At 72.1% G+C, this 17,971-nt stretch overlaps 1 protein-coding gene and 1 pseudogene across 4 annotated transcripts in view; both read right to left on the bottom strand.

Moving 5' to 3' along the window:
- LOC142825021 (adenylate kinase 8 pseudogene) overlaps positions 1–17,971 on the bottom strand; it is a 378,854-nt pseudogene that overhangs the window by 52,227 nt on the left and 308,656 nt on the right. The gene's annotated exons all lie outside the window — the stretch shown is intronic.
- The window catches only part of IMPDH1 (inosine monophosphate dehydrogenase 1), a 35,905-nt gene that overhangs the window by 13,850 nt on the left and 4,084 nt on the right, over positions 1–17,971 (bottom strand). For 2 of the 3 annotated variants that reach the window (XM_089777756.1, XM_089777757.1), the window contains exons 3-10: positions 14,268–14,316; positions 11,391–11,492; positions 10,582–10,656; positions 9,840–10,046; positions 8,409–8,496; positions 1,930–2,129; positions 1,121–1,209; positions 30–136 (exon numbers count right to left, since the gene is read on the bottom strand). In XM_089777756.1, coding sequence (XP_089633882.1) covers positions 30–136; positions 1,121–1,209; positions 1,930–2,129; positions 8,409–8,496; positions 9,840–10,046; positions 10,582–10,656; positions 11,391–11,492; positions 14,268–14,316 — 917 coding nt within the window. Of the gene's footprint in view, positions 1–29; positions 137–1,118; positions 1,210–1,929; positions 2,130–8,408; positions 8,497–9,839; positions 10,047–10,581; positions 10,657–11,390; positions 11,493–14,267; positions 14,317–17,971 lie in introns of all 3 variants that reach the window. The other variant, XM_075916752.2, reaches the window with a different exon arrangement.

The following is a 17,971-nucleotide window of genomic DNA, read 5'->3' as shown; positions in this document are numbered from 1 at the left end:
CCCCCCCGCGGCCGGCACCCCGCCCCCACCTTCCTGCGTGATGCAGATGGAGCCGCAGCCCATGCCCACGCGCAGGGCGTCCACGCCTGCGTCGATCAGGTTCTTGGCCTGCGCCGCTGTCACCACTGTGGATCCAATAGGAGACCAAAGCAAAGCGGCCGTGAAACACCCGCCCGGCCCGCCGGCCGGCACGTCCCGCCCCGCGCGCACTGGGCCAGGCCCCCGTGGGGGGCAGTCAGGGGCCCTGGGCCGGACCTAGCAGCTGCAGCCACCAGAGCAACCAGGCAGGGGCGCCCTGAGCTCCCGGCTGGCACCCGGCGCTGGGCACAGTCCCTGCCTGCTCCCCTCCCGAGCAGAGGGGCGTGTGCACATGCAGCCCCCGAGCACGGATGCCACAGCTTGCTGCTCAGAGGCCCTGGCCAAGGGACACGGGTGGGCGTCTCCCATCACCAGCCCAGTGGCTGGAGCCGGGCCGGGGAGCAGACTGGCGGGCCCAGACGTGCCGTGCGAGGCACCGGAGCCGGGCCGGGGAGCAGACTGGCGGGCCCAGACGTGCCGTGCGAGGCACCGGAGCCGGGCCGGGGAGCAGACTGGCGGGCCCAGACGTGCCGTGCGAGGCACCGGAGCCGGGCCGGGGAGCAGACTGGCGGGCCCAGACGTGCCGTGCGAGGCACCGGAGCCGGGCCGGGGAGCAGACTGGCGGGCCCAGACGTGCCGTGCGAGGCACCGGAGCCGGGCCGGGGAGCAGACTGGCGGGCCCAGACGTGCCGTGCGAGGCACCGGAGCCGGGCCGGGGAGCAGACTGGCGGGCCCAGACGTGCCGTGCGAGGCACCGGAGCCGGGCCGGGGAGCAGACTGGCGGGCCCAGACGTGCCGTGCGAGGCACCGGAGCTGGGCCGGGGAGCAGACTGGCGGGCCCAGACGTGCCGTGCGAGGCACCGGAGCCGGGCCGGGGAGCAGACTGGTGGGCCCAGACGTGCCGTGCGAGGTGTTCCGACACTTCCCCGCACCCGGCTCCAGGGAGCGCCTGTCGGAGCAAGCTGAGAGGTGCCACCCGCCACCAGGGCCGTGCTGATCCAAGCCCCACCCCACCCGCTCGGGCTGTGCCTGAGACTCACCATTTCCCCCGACCACCTGCAGCTCGGGATACTTCTGCTTGATGTGATGGATCATGCCGATCTGATACACGGAATTGCCCTGGGAAGAGTCCTGGGGGGTGGGGGGGGGGGTCATTAGAGTAGAGGGGCAGCTCCAGTCTTACCCCCACCCCAGTCCCCACAGCTGAGCCCCACGCCGGGGGAGAGGAGAGGGGGTGTAGGAAGGAGACTCCAGTGCGGGATGGAAACTTCCATCTGTCCAGCCCACGGCTCAGCCCGGTGTCCTGCGCGTGCCACTGCTGGCCCAGAAGCAAGGCCCATGTCCAGCCAGGGAGGGGACAGCCCCCCTTGGGGGGAGCTACAGAGACACGTGTCCATGGCACCGGGGCTGGGATCCATCCTCAGCACTTTCCCACGGGGGTTAGGGGCTCTGGCCCTAGGGACAATCTGCACGCAGAAGGGGAAGTGGACAAAGATTGTCTCCAGACTGGGGCGGGGCGGGCGTGGGGCCGGCAGACTCTCTGGGGCGGGGGGGCGGGCGTGGGGCCGGCAGACTCTCTGGGGCGGGGGGGGGCGGGCGTGGGGCCGGCAGACTCTCTGGGGCGGGGGGGGGGGCGGGCGTGGGGCCGGCAGTCTCTCTGGGGCGGGCGTGGGGCCGGCAGTCTCTCTGGGGCGGGGGGGGGGGGCGTGGGGCCGGCAGTCTCTCTGGGGCGGGGGGGGGGGGCGTGGGGCCGGCAGTCTCTCTGGGGCGGGGGGGGGGCGTGGGGCCAGCAGTCTCTCTGGGGCGGGGTGGTTGTGGGGCCGTGGGGTTACCCTCCCCCGCGACACCCACCAGCACCACCACGTCGACCCCGGCCTGCGTGAGCAGGTCCAGCCGGTACTTGTCGTCCTCGCGGGTGCCGATGGCCGCGCCGCACAGCAGCTGCTTGCGCGAGTCCTTGGAGGCCAGCGGGTAGTCGCGGTTCTTCTTCAGGTCCGTGCGGGCGATGATGGCCACCAGCTCGTCGCTGTCGTTCACGATGGGCAGCTTTCCTGGGCGGGCGGCGGGGGGGGCGTCAGCCAGCGGTGGGGGGCACCTGCACTGCCCCACGGCGCCAGGGCCCAGCTCCACCACGGGGCCGCCCAGTTCCCTGCCCTTAACGCTGAGCACGGCCAAGGGCCCCTCCCTCCCGTGGCCTGGCCCAGCGCCCCGGGACAGCGCTCGCTCGGGAGGTGAACGTGCAAATCATTGTGCAAGCACTGCTGTGTGCGCCGCCTGGGCCGAGCGAGGGGGTAGGGCCAGCGGGGCGTGGCGGGTCCGTGGACGCCCGTGGCAGGCCTGCCCCGTGTGCGGGCGCGACGCTGGAGGCCGGGCTCTGCCCTGCTGTGTGCGCGCCACGAGGGGGCTAGGGCCAGCGGGGGCGTGGCGGGTCCGTGGACGCCCGTGGCAGGCCTGCCCCGTGTGCGGGCGCGACGCTGGAGGCCGGGCTCTGCCCTGCTGTGTGCGCGCCACGAGGGGGCTAGGGCCAGCGGGGCCGTGGCGGGTCCGTGGACGCCCGTGGCAGGCCTGCCCCGTGCGCGGGCGCGAGGCTGGAGGCCGGGCTCTGCCCTGCTGTGTGCGCGCCACAAGGGGGCTAGGGCCAGCGGGGGCGTGGCGGGTCCGTGGACGCCCGTGGCAGGCCTGCCCCGTGCGCGGGCGCGACGCTGGAGGCCGGGCTCTGCCCTGCTGTGTGCGCGCCACGAGGGGGCTAGGGCCAGCGGGGGCGTGGCGGGTCCGTGGATGTCCGTGGCAGGCCTGCCCCGTGCGCGGGCGCGAGGCTGGAGGCCGGGCTCTGCCCTGCTGTGCCACACGGTTGCTGCTGGGAGGCGCCCGCAGGCGGCTTGGCTGGCCGCGGCGAGAAGACTTAGTGACGAGGGGTATTTGACTGACAATGCACCTCACCGACAAGGCACCCACGTCGGGGCCTTGCTGGGAACGGTCGCCCCAGCATGTCACCCGGAGGGGGGCTTTTTCAGGTCAGGGGCCACTGACCCAGAGTCGGGGCCAGGTGGGGCAGTGTCAGTCCCTTGCTGGTTGCTAGGCTTGGGCTGTGGGAGACCCCCACTGGCCGTCTGTAGGACAGCTGCTGAGTCAGGCAGGCAAAAGACCCCCCACCTGTCCGACCGGTTGACAGCAGGGAGGGACACAATAGGCAGGGGGGCGGAGACCAGCTGTGGCTTTCGGGGGAAGGTAGTGGGGTCTGGGAAGCGTGGGGAGAAGGGGCTAAGCTGGGCCTGGGGGTGATGGACCCCTAACCCGAGGGTCGGAGGCATCCTGGCCCTGGCAGCCACCTCACGTCTGTGCTGGGCGGTGTCCTGGAAAATCAATAACCCCCCGTTCTACTGGCTGCTGGGGACCGGGGGACCCCCGACTGCACCGTCACAGGCCACACACAGTGGAGCAAAAAACCCCCAAACCCCTCACCGTGGCCCCGACTGAGACAGACACTTGGGGGGCCCCAGCCTAGTAGATTCTGGGGGGGCTGGAGGGGCAGTGCGGGCTCCCCAGTGCTGGAGGGACGCTGAACCTAGGGGGCCGGATCCAGGCGAGCCAGGGGGCCGCATCCGGCCCGCGGGCCTGAGGGCCCCACCCCTGAGGTAACCAAAGGCTGCTGCCCAGACATGAGGGAGCCAGGCACGGATGGGACTTGCTCACACAGGACCGGGATTCCCCCTCGCGGGCAAGGGGACGGGGGCTGGGGGCTCCTCCATTTGTCTTCACCCCGGCGCCTCGCCCGGGCTGGGTCCCCGCTGTGCACGGAGCCCGGAAGGACCGACGGCCCCGCCTGACAGGGGACGTGCTCCGGAGACACAGTCTAAGCCAGCGAGCGGACTGTCCCCCTCCACCAGCACCACGAGCCGGGCCACTGGCGCGCGCATTCGATGCCACGGCCAGCGCCACGCTCGGCCGCCTCTGCCCTTACGCTCAGAACCCTTTGCATGGCAGATGAACGGGGCTGGCCCAGCGAGCTCTTTGGGGTGAGAAGGGAGCTGGGGGGCACAGGGAGCACTGGGGTGTCCAAAGGGAGGAGGGGGATGGGTTATAACCTTTCCCCTGTGTGAGGGGAGCCTGGGGGGGGCACAGGGTGCACTGGGGTGTCGGAGGGGAGGTGGGGGATGGATTATAACCTCTCCCCTGTGTGAGGGGGGCTGGGGGGGGCACAGGGAGCACTGGGGTGTCTGAGGGGAGGGGGGGGATGGGTTATAACCTCTCCCCTGTGTGAGGGGGGCTGGGGGGCACAGGGAGCACTGGGGTGTCTGAGGGGAGGTGGGGGATGGGTTATAACCTCTCCCCTGTGTAAGGGGGGCTGGGGGGGCACAGGGAGCACTGGGGTGTGTGAGGGGAGGTGGGGGATGGGTTATAACCTCTCCCCTGTGTAAGGGGAGGCTGGGGGGCACAGGGAGCACTGGGGTGTCTGAGGGGAGGTGGGGGATGAGTTATAACCTCTCCCCTGTGTGAGGGGGGCTGGGGGGGGCACAGGGAGCACTGGGGTGTCTGAGGGGAGGGGGGGGATGGGTTATAACCTCTCCCCTGTGTAAGGGGGGCTGGGGGGGCACAGGGAGCACTGGGGTGTGTGAGGGGAGGTGGGGGATGGGTTCTAACCTCTCCCCTGTGTAAGGGGAGGCTGGGGGGCACAGGGAGCACTGGGTGTCTGAGGGGAGGTGGGGGATGAGTTATAACCTCTCCCCTGTGTGAGGGGGGCTGGGGGGGGCACAGGGAGCACTGGGGTGTCTGAGGGGAGGGGGGGGATGGGTTATAACCTCTCCCCTGTGTAAGGGGGGCTGGGGGGCACAGGGAGCACTGGGGTGTCTGAGGGGAGGTGGGGGATGGGTTATAACCTCTCCCCTGTGTGAGGGGGGCTGGGGGGCACAGGGAGCACTGGGGTGTCTGAGGGGAGGTGGGGATGGGTTATAACCTCTCCCCTGTGTGAGGGGGGCTGGGGGGCACAGGGAGCACTGGGGTGTCTGAGGGGAGGAGGGGGATGGGTTATAACCTCTCCCTGTGTAAGGGGGGCTGGGGGGCACAGGGAGCACTGGGGTGTCTGAGGGGAGGTGGGGGATGGGTTATAACCTCTCCCCTGTGTGAGGGGGGCTGGGGGGGCACAGGGAGCACTGGGGTGTGTGAGGGGAGGTGGGGGATGGGTTATAACCTCTCCCCTGTGTAAGGTGGGACTGGGGGGGCACAGGGAGCACTGGGGTGTCTGAGGGGAGGTGGGGGATGGGTTATCACCTCTCCCCTGTGTAAGGGAGCTGGGGGGCACAGGGAGCACTGGGGTGTGTGAGGGGAGGTGGGGGATGGGTGATAACCTCTCCCTTGTGTGAGGGGGCTGGGGGTCACCGAACCCAACACAGCAACCAGCAACTACCCAACCAGCGTGGACCCAGGGCGACAAGAGTGGACAGGGCTGGGGGGCTGGGCTGGCGGGGCCCAGGGGCAGGGCAGGGCTGGGGCGCGGGGGGGGTCCGGCCCCGTCTCCGCGCCGGGCAGGGCTGGGGCGCCGGGGGGTCCGGCCCCGTCTCCGCGCCGGGCAGGGCTGGGGCGCCGGGGGGGTCCGGCCCCGTCTCCGTGCCGGGCAGGGCTGGGGCGCCGGGGGGGTCCGGCCCCGTCTCCGTGCCGGGCAGGGCTGGGGCGCCGGGGGGGTCCGGCCCTGTCTCCGAGCCAGGCAGGGTGGCGCCGGGGGGTCCGGCCCTGTCTCCGAGCCGGGCAGGGTGGCGCCGGGGGGTCCGGCCCCGTCTCCGTGCCGGGCAGGGCTGGGGCGCGGGGGGGTCCGGCCCCGTCTCCGAGCCGGGCAGGGTGGCGCCGGGGGGTCCGGCCCCGTCTCCGTGCCGGGCAGGGTGGCGCCGGGGGGGCCCCGTCTCCGTGCCGGGCAGGGCTGGGGCGCGGGGGGGTCCGGCCCTGTCTCCGTGCCGGGCAGGGCAGGGGCGCGGGGGGGTCCGGCCCTGTCTTCGAGCCGGGCAGGGCTGGGGCGCGGGGGGGTCTGGCCCTGTCTTCGAGCCGGGCAGGGCTGGGGCGCGGGGGGGTCTGGCCCTGTCTCCGTGCCGGGCAGGGCTGGGGCGCGGGGGGGGTCTGGCCCTGTCTCCGAGCCGGGCAGGGCTGGGGCGCGGGGGGGGTCTGGCCCTGTCTCCGTGCCGGGCAGGGCTGGGGCGTGGGGGGGTCTGGCCCTGTCTCCGTGCCGGGCAGGGCTGGGGCGCGGGGGGGTCCGGCCCTGTCTCCGTGCCGGGCAGGGCTGGGGCGCGGGGGGGTCCGGCCCTGTCTCCGTGCCGGGCAGGGCTGGGGCGTGGGGGGGTCTGGCCCTGTCTCCGTGCCGGGCAGGGCTGGGGCGCAGGGGGGGTCCGGCCCTGTCTCCGTGCCGGGCAGGGTGGCGCCGGGGGGATCCGGCCCCGTCTCCGTGCCGGGCAGGGCTGGGGCGCCGGGGGGGTCCGGCCCCGTCTCCGTGCCGGGCAGGGCTGGGGCGCAGGGGGGTCCGGCCCTGTCTCCGTGCCGGGCAGGGTGGCGTGGGGGGGTCTGGCCCTGTCTCCGTGCCGGGCAGGGCTGGGGCGCGGGGGGGTCCGGCCCTGTCTCCGAGCCGGGCAGGGCTGGGGCGCGGGGGGGTCCGGCCCTGTCTCCGAGCCGGGCAGGGCTGGGGCGCGGGGGGGTCCGGCCCTGTCTCCGAGCCGGGCAGGGCTGGGGCGCAGGGGGGTCCGGCCCTGTCTCCGAGCCGGGCAGGGCTGGGGCGCGGGGGGGTCCGGCCCTGTCTCCGAGCCGGGCAGGGCTGGGGCGCGGGGGGGTCCGGCCCTGTCTCCGAGCCGGGCAGGGCTGGGGCGCAGGGGGGTCTGGCCCTGTCTCCGAGCCGGGCAGGGCTGGGGCGCGGGGGGGTCCGGCCCTGTCTCCGAGCCGGGCAGGGCTGGGGCGCGGGGGGGTCCGGCCCTGTCTCCGTGCCGGGCAGGGCTGGGGCGCGGGGGGGTCCGGTCCCGTCTCCGTGCCGGGCAGGGCTGGGGCGCGGGGGGGTCCGGCCCTGTCTCCGTGCCGGGCAGGGTGGCGCGGGGGGGTCCGGCCCTGTCTCCGAGCCGGGCAGGGCTGGGGCGCAGGGGGGTCCGGCCCTGTCTCCGAGCCGGGCAGGGCTGGGGCGCGGGGGGTCCGGCCCCGTCTCCGTGCCGGGCAGGGCTGGGGCGCGGGGGGGATCCGGCCCTGTCTCCGTGCCGGGCAGGGTGGCGCCGGGGGGGTCCGGCCCCGTCTCCGTGCCGGGCAGGGCTGGGGCGGGGGGGGATCCGGCCCTGTCTCCGTGTCGGGCAGGGTGGCGCCGGGGGGTCCGGCCCTGTCTCCGAGCCGGGCAGGGCTGGGGCGCGGGGGGGTCCGGCCCTGTCTCCGAGCCGGGCAGGGCTGGGGCGCAGGGGGGTCCGGCCCTGTCTCCGAGCCGGGCAGGGCTGGGGCGCGGGGGGGGATCCGGCCCTGTCTCCGTGCCGGGCAGGGTGGCGCCGGGGGGTCCGGCCCTGTCTCCGAGCCGGGCAGGGCTGGGGCGTGGGGGGGTCTGGCCCTGTCTCCGTGCCGGGCAGGGTGGCGCCGGGGGGTCCGGCCCTGTCTCCGTGCCGGGCAGGGCTGGGGCGTGGGGGGGTCTGGCCCTGTCTCCGAGCCGGGCAGGGCTGGGGCGCAGGGGGGTCCGGCCCTGTCTCCGAGCCGGGCAGGGCTGGGGCGCGGGGGGGTCCGGTCCCGTCTCCGTGCCGGGCAGGGCTGGGGCGCGGGGGGGGATCCGGCCCTGTCTCCGAGCCGGGCAGGGTGGCGCCGGGGGGGGTCTGGCCCTGTCTCCGAGCCGGGCAGGGTGGCGCCGGGGGGGGTCTGGCCCTGTCTCCGTGCCGGGCAGGGCTGGGGCGCGGGGGGGGATCCGGCCCCGTCTCCGAGCCGGGCAGGGTGGCGCGGGGGGGTCCGGCCCTGTCTCCGAGCCGGGCAGGGCTGGGGCGCAGGGGGGTCCGGCCCCGTCTCCGTGCCGGGCAGGGCTGGGGCGCGGGGGGGTCCGGCCCTGTCTCCGAGCCGGGCAGGGTGGCGCCGGGGGGGTCTGGCCCTGTCTCCGTGCCGGGCAGGGCTGGGGCGCGGGGGGGTCCGGCCCTGTCTCCGAGCCGGGCAGGGTGGCGCCGGGGGGGTCTGGCCCTGTCTCCGTGCCGGGCAGGGCTGGGGCGCGGGGGGGTCCGGCCCTGTCTCCGAGCCGGGCAGGGTGGCGCCGGGGGGGGTCTGGCCCTGTCTCCGTGCCGGGCAGGGCTGGGGCGCGGGGGGGTCCGGCCCTGTCTCCGTGCCGGGCAGGGTGGCGCCGGGGCCGGTACCTTTCTTGCTGCGCTGCAGGATTTCGTTGGCCTCCTTCAGGGTGACCCCGGCCGGCGCCACCACCAGGTCGTTGCGTTTCGTCATCACCTGCGGGGCCAAGTCGCACGTGGCAGCGCGGCCAAATGGGCCCTGCGCCCCACCCCTCCCCCAACAGCCCTGCCCCCGTGTCCCCGCCCCGGCACACACCCCTGTGCCCAAACGCGCCGAGGGAGGAGAGGCCGGGATGGAGGGCACCGTGCCGAGGGAGGGGCGGTCACGGCGGGTGGTACCTCGTGGAGGGAGGGGACCAGAGAGGGCAGTACCTCAGAGGTGGGTAGTTGGGGAGGGTGGTAACTCATGGGGGCCGGGGCGGGCGATACCTCGCTGGGGGGGTCCGGGCAGGGTGGTACCTCGTCGAGGCGGGGGGGCTGGTGCAGACAGTACCTTGTGGAGGGAGGGGGTGGGTGATACCTGACTGGGGGGGTCAGGCAGGGCGGTACCTCGCGAGGGGGGACGGGGAGGCGGGCGGTACCTCGCGAGGGGGGATGGGGGTACCTCGCGAGGGGGGACGGGGAGGCGGGCGGTACCTCGCGAGGGGGGATGGGGGTACCTCGCGAGGGGGGATGGGGAGGCGGGCGGTACCTCGCGAGGGGGGATGGGGGTACCTCGCGAGGGGGGACGGGGAGGCGGGCGGTACCTCGCGAGGGGGGACGGGGAGGCGGGCGGTACCTCGCGAGGGGGGACGGGGAGGCGGGCGGTACCTCGCGAAGTAGGATGGGGGTACCTCGCGAGGGGGGACGGGGAGGTGGGCGGTACCTCGCGAGGGGGGACGGGGGGTACCTCGCGAGGGGGGACGGGGAGGCGGGCGGTACCTCGCGAGGGGGGACGGGGGTACCTCGCGAGGGGGGACGGGGAGGCGGGCGGTACCTCGCGAGGGGAGGCGGGCGGTACCTCGCGAGGGGGGACGGGGAGGCGGGCGGTACCTCGCGAGGGGGGACGGAGAGGTGGGCGGTACCTCGCGAGGGGGGACGGGGAGGCGGGCGGTACCTCGCGAGGGGGGACGGGGGTACCTCGCGAGGGGGGACGGGGAGGCGGGCGGTACCTCGCGAGGGGAGGCGGGCGGTACCTCGCGAGGGGGGACGGGGGTACCTCGCGAGGGGGGACGGGGAGGCGGGCGGTACCTCGCGAGGGGGGACGGGGGGTACCTCGCGAGGGGGGACGGGGAGGCGGGCGGTACCTCGCGAGGGGGGACGGGGGTACCTCGCGAGGGGGGACGGGGAGGCGGGCGGTACCTCGCGAGGGGGGACGGGGGGTACCTCGCGAGGGGGGACGGGGAGGCGGGCGGTACCTCGCGAGGGGGGACGGGGGTACCTCGCGAGGGGGGACGGGGAGGCGGGCGGTACCTCGCGAGGGGGGATGGGGGGTACCTCGCGAGGGGGGGCGGGGGGTACCTCGCTGAGGCAGGTGGCGTAGTCCTTCTCAGTGAGGAAGTCGATGTCGCGCGAGGTGACGATCCCCACCAGCCGGCTGCCCATCTTGCCGGTCTCGGTGACGGGGATGCCGGAGAAGCCGTGCCGCAGCTTGGCCTCGAAGACGTCGCCCACACTGTGCGTGGGGCTCAGCACCACCGGGTCCGTGATGAAGCCCTGCTCAAATTTCTGCAGGGGAGAGGGGGAGTCACAGAGGCATTAGCCCAACGGGCGCCCCCTGCCCGGCTGCCACCCTGCTACCGCCCCCTGCCCCCCGGGCACCAATCCCCCCCGGAAGCCCCCGCTCACCCCGCCCCCCGGGCATCAATCCCCCCCGGAAGCCCCCGCTCACCCCGCCCCCTGGGCACCAACCCCCCCCCCCCCGGAAGCCCCCGCTCACCCCGCCCCCCGGGCGCCAACCCCCCCGGAACCCCCCCTTTCCCCAGGACACCAATCCCTCCTGGCCCCTGCCTCACCCCGCCCCCCGGGCGCCAATCCCCCCTCCAAGGAGCTGACCCTGCCCCTGCCCCACCCTGCCTCCGCCCACGCCAATGGGCCTTGCTCCAGCCCCGTGACCCTCACTCCTGACCCCCCCGCCCCAGCGCGTCCCATGGCAGACACAGGCTTCCCCGGGGGCCTGGTTACCGGATGCCAGGGGGCAGGGCAGGCTGCCCCCCCTTCAACCGGCGCTCGGACCCCGGGGCCAGCGCTGCCGGGTACTTGCCTTGACCTTGCGCACCTCGTTGGCCTGGAACTCGGGGGTGCAGTTGTGGTGGATGATCCCGATGCCGCCCATCAGCTGCGGGGAGCGAGCGCATCAGGCTGTGCCCGCCCCACGGAGCAACGGGTGCCCCGCGGGGGGGAGCCACACAGGGAGAGGTGCCCACGGGGCGGGGGGGAGGAGCCACGCAGGGAGAGGTGCCCACGGGGCGGGGGGAGGAGCCACGCGGGGAGAGGTGCCCACGGGGCGGGGGAGGAGCCACGCGGGGAGAGGTGCCCACGGGGCGGAGGGAGGAGCCACGCAGGGAGAGGTGCCCACGGGGCGGGGGGGAGGAGCCACGCAGGGAGAGGTGCCCACGGGGCGGGGGGAGGAGCCACGCAGGGAGAGGTGCCCACGGGGCGGGGGGAGGAGCCACGCAGGGAGAGGTGCCCACGGGGCGGGGGGAGGAGCCACGCAGGGAGAGGTGCCCACGGGGCGGGGGGAGGAGCCACGCAGGGAGAGGTGCCCACGGGGCGGGGGGAGGAGCCACGCAGGGAGAGGTGCCCACGGGGCGGGGGGAGGAGCCACGCAGGGAGAGGTGCCCACGGGGCGGGGGGAGGAGCCACGCAGGGAGAGGTGCCCTCGGGGCGGGGGGAGGAGCCACGCAGGGAGAGGTGCCCTCGGGGCGGGGGGAGGAGCCACGCAGGGAGAGGTGCCCACGGGGAGGGGGGAGGAGCCACGCAGGGAGAGGTGCCCACGGGGTGCCCCATGCTCAGGGCTGCAGCCAGTTGCCTGGGAACAGGGGCCACTGAGGTCAGAGCCACCCCCCTCACCGCCATGGCGATCGCCATGTCCGACTCCGTGACCGTGTCCATGGGCGACGAGATGAGCGGCGTCTTCAGGGTGATCTTGCGGGTCAGCGCCGAGGTCAGGTCCTGGGGGGCAAGGAGCCGTGAGCCCCTCAGCGTCCCCCAATAGCCCCCCGGGGGCACGGAGCCATGAGCCCCTCAGCGTCCCCCCAATAACCCCCGGGGGCACGGAGCCGTGAGCCCCTCAGCGTCCCCCCAATAGCCTCCCGGGGGCAAGGAGCCATGAGCCCCTCAGCGTCCCCCCAATAGCCCCCCGGGGGCAAGGAGCCGTGAGCCCCTCAGCGTCCCCCCAATAGCCCCCCGGGGGCACGGAGCCGTGAGCCCCTCAGCGTCCCCCCAATAACCCCCCGGGGGCAAGGAGCCGTGAGACCCTCAGCGTCCCCCCAATAGCCCCCCGGGGGCAGAGAGCCGTGAGCCCCTCAGCGTCCCCCAATAGTCCCCCGGGGGCACGGAGCCATGAGCCCCTCAGCGTCCCCCCAATAGTCCCCCGGGGGCACAGAGCCATGAGCCCCTCAGCGTCCCCCCAATAGTCCCCCGGGGGCACGGAGCCATGAGCCCCTCAGCGTCCCCCCAATAGTCCCCCGGGGGCACAGAGCCGTGAGCCCCTCAGCGTCCCCCAATAGCCCCCCGGGAGCTCAGAGCCGTGAGCCCCTCAGCATCCCCCCAATAGGCCCCCGGGGCACAGAGCCGTGAGCCCCTCAGCATCCCCCCAATAACCCCCGGGGGGCACAGAGCCGCGAGCCCCTCAGCATCCCCCCAATAGCCCCCCGGGGGCACGGAGCCGTGAGCCCCTCAGCGTCCCCCCAATAGCCCCCCGGGGGCACGGAGCCATGAGCCCCTCAGCGTCCCCCCAATAGCCCCCCGGGGCACAGAGCCGCGAGCCCCTCAGCATCCCCCCAATAGTCCCCCGGGGGCACAGAGCCGTGAGCCCCTCAGCGTCCCCCCAATAGCCCCCCGGGGCACAGAGCCGTGAGCCCCTCAGCATCCCCCCAATAACCCCCAGGGGCACAGAGCCGTGAGCCCCTCAGCGCCCCCCCAATAACCCCCAGGGGCACAGAGCCGTGAGCCCCTCAGCGTCCCCCCAATAACCCCCCAGGGGCACAGAGCCGTGAGCCCCTCAGCATCCCCCCAATAACCCCCAGGGGCACAGAGCCGTGAGCCCCTCAGTGCCCCCCCAATAGCCCCCCGGGAGCTCAGAGCCGTGAGCCCCTCAGCATCCCCCCAATAGTCCCCCGGAGGCACAGAGCCACGAGCCCCTCAGCGCCCCCCAATAGTCCCCCGGGGGCACAGAGCCGCGAGCCCCTCAGCATCCCCCCAATAGTCCCCCGGGGGCACAGAGCCGCGAGCCCCTCAGCGCCCCCCCAATAACCCCCTAGGGGCACAGAGCCGTGAGCCCCTCAGCATCCCCCCAATAGCCCCCAGGGAGCTCAGAGCCGTGAGCCCCTCAGCGTCCCCCCAATAGCCCTCCGGGGGCACAGAGCCGTGAGCCCCTCAGCGCCCCCCCAATAGTCCCCCGGGGGCACAGAGCTGCGAGCCCCCCAGCACCCCCTCAATAACCTCCCAGGGGCACAGAGCCATGAGCCTCTCAGCGCCCCCCAATAACCCCCAGGGGCACAGAGCCGCGAGCCCCTCAGCGCCCCCCCAATAACCCGCCAGGGGCACAGAGCTGTGAGCCCAGCTGGCACCGGCCATGCCCAATGCGCCAGGAGATGCCCAGGGATGGGCTTGGCCTGGCTGGCAGCCAGTCGAGAGCGTCCCACAGCACAGGCGGGGGAGACACCCCCACCCTCGCTGGGCGCTATCCCCGACACAGGGCCTCAGTGGAGGACAGGGCCCCCGGAGCAAGGGGTCCCACAGGGCAAGGAAGTGCCCAGCGCCAGCTGACCTCGGTGCCGGGATGCTGGGCCGGGGTGGTGGGGGGAGTCGGGCGCCACCCAGCCGATCGGCAGAGCGCCCACTGGCACAGACGTGTCTACGAGTGGTGCACATCTGCACTTGCCTCGGCGCATGGGACATTTATTCCACACACGGATGGAAAGACGAGCGCGAACGGCAGTGCTCCGGGGGCGCTGTGCCAAGCGTGACACCTCACTGCGGGCGCAGGCAACAGGGGCAGAGCCAGGACGAGCCCTCTGGGCCCCAGGCCTAGATACAAGCCTGCCCCATGGGCACATGGCCCCAACCCTAGAGCGCACAGCATGCTGTCCTCCCCCCCAAGAGCGCAGGCGCATGGGGCCTGTCCGGGAGCGCTCAGTGGGGCACCTCCCAGCCCCCCTGTGCCCCGGGAGGCTGCCCCCCCGGCCCATCTGGCCTCTCCACCCTGCCTGCTCCCCGCCAGGCCATGTCTGCCCCCCTCCGGCCCCCGCCTGCTTCCGCACGGATCAGCGAGCCCAGCCGGACCGGAGCCTGCTTAGCCTGGAAACGGTTCTCTCTGCGGAGCCGCTGCCGGGGTGTGGGGCAGAGCCGGGGGCCCCGCCCCGCTCAGACACCCCCAGGGACTCCCGCTTGCTACAGGACTGGCCCTGATGCCCTGTCAGACGCGCCCCACGAGCTGCGCCAGGAAACACCCCGGGGGGGGGGGGGGCGGGACCCAGGATCTGCACCCCCGCCGCCCCTCCCCGACCAGCTGAGCTGCCAGGGTTTGCCTGCACAGCTGGAGGCTGGTCCCTGGTCAGACGGAAGAGGCGGCCGGGGGCTCTGGGACGGAAGGTCCTGGATCCGCCCCCCCAACCCTGCACCCCGATGGGGCTCCCGAGGGAGGGGGAGCCTGGCCTGGAGCCCAGCATGGGAGAAGGTGGCTCTCGTTCACCCCCAGCTCATCCCCCCCGGGCCCGGACTCACCACCTCGTCCGCCGTGAAGTCGATGAAGCCCGGGAGGATCAGGAAGTCGCTGCAGAAAATGGGGGGGGGGGGGGGGGGGGGGGGAGTGACAGCGTTACAGGGGACCCCAGCAGCCCAACCCGGCCGTGCCTGACCGGCCGTGGCTAGTGCAGAGCTCAGCTGGGCTCTGGGTGGCAGCCTTCCCGGGGTGCACTCAGCACCCCAAGTCCGCCCGCTGCAGAGCAGGGTCTCCCCAGCCCCCCGGCCAAGCGGGGGCAGGGACATGGGGGGCAGAACCCCTCGTGGTGCTTAAACAGGAGAATCAACCAGCGAGGAAACGCTGCAGCGAGGTGGCAACCCCCCTCCCCCCCCCGCTGCATTCTGCATGCGGCTGCGGCCTGGCGCGCTTCCTCTCAGCCACGTGGGCACGTCCCCCTGGCCCCCCAGGCAGGCAGCAGGGGGCAGGCGAAGGGCCGGGACCCCCCAGCTCAGTCTGTGCAGGAGGAACCCCTCAGCACGGGGCCCTGCCGCAGCACCCCGACCGGGTGCAATGCAGCCACCGGGGCCCCAGCTGGCTGTACACAACCCCTCGCCCCGAGATCCGACATGTCCTGGGGCAGGTCTCCGGCTGCAGCATGGGGGGGGGGGGCTATTCCAGCTCCTGTCCCCTCCATCCCAGCAAGCGCATGTCCCGCAGGGCCCCCCCAGACCTCTGCAGCCCCACCCCAGCCAGCTGGATGAGGGGTTTGGGGGAGCCCCCTCCAGTCCCCTTTTGCCTGCAGTTGCTGGCAGCTGGGCCCAGCGCTGTATGGGGGCGACTGGCTCTGCTGGGCCATGGGGAGACCCCCCCCTTTTAGCTCCCCGCCTTGGGGGACAGGGACCCTCCATGCCAGCCCAGCCCCCTTCGCCGACCCAAGCTCGGGGCCCTTCCCAGAGCAGGCTGGCTCGGTGCCAGGACCAGACACAAATCTTTGGGGGGAGGGGTCTCAGGCTGGCGGGGAGGGGAGGGGAGGGGCAGGGCAGGGAGGCAAAGGCAGCCCCTGGGGTACCCAGAGCTCCCACAAGCCTGGTCAATGGGTGGGGGTGGCTGCCTGCTCCCCCTCACCCCCCTCTCTGGGAGGGGGGCAGCCAGCAGGCACAGGACCCCCCCCCAACTCACAACCACCCTGGGAATCAGCACCAGGCTCCGGCGGCAGAGTCCCAGCCTCAGGGACGGCGTCGGACACGAGGCCACGTGCACCAGCGCCCCCGGCACGCACGCCAGGCCGCCCCTCCCAGCCCAGGGTCAGGGCTGCCGGGCGGCAGACTCCCCCCCCCGGCCCATTTTGGCGGTTCAGAGCTGCCCTTTACCCCCGCGGGGCAGGATGCGCGGGTGCGACCCGGCGCGGAGTTGCCAGGCAGCATCGCCCTCGGCTCTACAGCTGTAACCTCGCGGCTCTGAAGCTCAGGGCGTGGAGCCCAGCAGCGCCCAGCACCCCTGGGCCGAGCACGGCTCGCCGACAGCCCCCGCCCGCGGCACTTCCACTCCAAGTTCTGGCCCACGCCGCACCCGGGCAAAGCACCAACCCCCCCCGGCCAGACGTGCAGCTACCAAGGGAACGACCCGGAGAACCTCGGCTGGGCCAAGGGCTGCGGTCGGGCCGCTCTGATCACCCCGCGCAGGCCGGCCCGACTGCCCTGTAAGCACGGCCAGCCCGGCATCCTGTCTGCCCACAGTGGCCAATGCCAGCTGCTCCAGGAGGGAACAGAACCGGGAATCACCAAGTGATCCCTCCCGTTGCCCATTCCCAGCCCCTGACAGCCAAGGCCAGGGACACCAGCCCTGCTCAGCTGGGCTAATAGCCTTTGATGGACCTAACCTCCACGAATTTATCTAGCCCATTGTTAAGCCCTGTTAAAGACCTGGTCTTCACAACACCCTCTGGCGAGGAGTTCCACAGGTTGCCAGTGCTGCCTGAAGAAAAACTTCCCTTTGTCTGTTTTAAACCTGCCACTTAATATTTTAATTTGGTGGCCCCTAGTTCTTGTGTTACCGGAAAACGTAAACCACTTTTCCTTAGTCACTTTCTCCACACCACTCAGGAGTTTATAGACCTCGATCAATCCCCCCTCAGTCTCCTCTTTCCAAAGCTGAGAAGTCCCCGTCTTTTCAATCTCTCTTCCTATGGGACCCGTCCAAACCCCAAATCATTTTGTTGCCCTTTTCCGAACCTTTGCCAAAGCCAAGAGACCTTTTCGGAGATGGGGCGGCCACGTTTACAGGCAGCATTCGAGATGTGGGCGTGTGCCCCTGCAGCCAGAGGGACTCTCTGCCGGCCGGTAGAGTAGAAGGTTTCATTGCTTCTCAGAGACACAGCCCGGCGCAGGATCGATGCTGACACAGGAGCCAGGGCAGAGCCGAGTCCTCTTGGGGGGAAGGGGCTTCACCCCCTTCCTTGGTCCAAAGCATCCTCACTCCCCCTAGCCCAGCTGAGACTGACCCAACTCACAGGCCCTGCCCCCCAGCCTGGGGACAGTCCCTGCCTCTCTTCTTCTGTCTCTCCCTCTGGGAAGAGCCTTGTGCAATGGCGTGTCGGGGTCCCCCCGCCTCCTGCACCCCCGTAATGGCACGGACAGACTCCGCCAGCCGGTAGAACAGAGGGAGTTTATTGCTTCCACAGGATACAGCACAGCACAGATGTCATCTGGTTCCAGGACAGGCCTAGGATGCCTCAGCCCCCTTGAGATGGGGGAGCCTGGGCCCCTAAACCGCAGCCCCTTGCTTAGGCTGCTTCCTCCATGATACCAGACTGAAAAACTAAAACCCTCTTCCAGCCCTGCCTCCCAGCCAGGGGTGGATCTCCCCCCCCTCCCTTTGTCGCTCCCTGGCAGGCAACCGGTCAGACAGGTTGGGCGCCCCTTGCCTAGGGACTGATCCCCTGCCCTGCTGGGCCACACTGCAAACAGCCGCCAGCGGGGGTCACCCACAGCCCACCGCCCGGCATAGCCCCCAGCAAGGTCCCAGCACTACATCCCGTGCTGTTACCTGCTCAGGCTGGGATTTAGGTGTCTGCGGCCAATATGCAAGTGAAGTGAGTCACTGGGATTCACACAGCACAATACAGCCGGCGGGAACGCCGGGTTACAGCGTCGACAGCCCCCGCACTACGTCACAGGGCTCCCCACGGATTTATACAGCGGCACTAAGATCTTCTGTCTCTTCTCTAGCCCTTTCCTAGCGACTCCTATTGACGGCCCTGCGCTCTAAGGGGAGCTTTCCAGGAAACTGTCCACGAGGACTCCCAGACGTCGCTCTTGAGTGGCAGCTGCTAATTTATTCCCCGGCGTTTCACACGTTTAGGTGGGTCTGTGTTTTCCAGCGTGCATTCATTTGCACTCCAAGGCATCAAATGCATCTGCCCCAGCGCGTGCTCTGTGAGAGCCTCTCGAAGCTCTTCAGTCTCTTTGTTCTTAACTATCCTGAGCAGTTTGGTGTCAGCTGCACATTTACCATCTCACTGGTTACTCCCCTCCTGTCTCGTAACCAGTTATCGGTCCATCAGACCGGGGGAAGGGCCTCTCGTGAACCTGGGCCCCTCCTGGCGCTAGTCCTGGTCAACGTTTTCGTAAGCGATCAGGAAAAAGGGGTAAACCAGGAGGTGGCAAAATTGGCAGCGGGGATATGACCAGGTAACCGGTTACCTGGTTAAAAAAGCCAAACATCTGGAGCTACACCTCTCTCAGAG

Source organism: Pelodiscus sinensis, chromosome 1 (genome assembly GCF_052426305.1).
Source record: "Pelodiscus sinensis isolate ZL-2025 chromosome 1, ASM5242630v1, whole genome shotgun sequence".
Taxonomy (NCBI): Eukaryota; Metazoa; Chordata; order Testudines; family Trionychidae; genus Pelodiscus; species Pelodiscus sinensis.
This window is presented reverse-complemented; position numbering and strand designations above follow the sequence as displayed.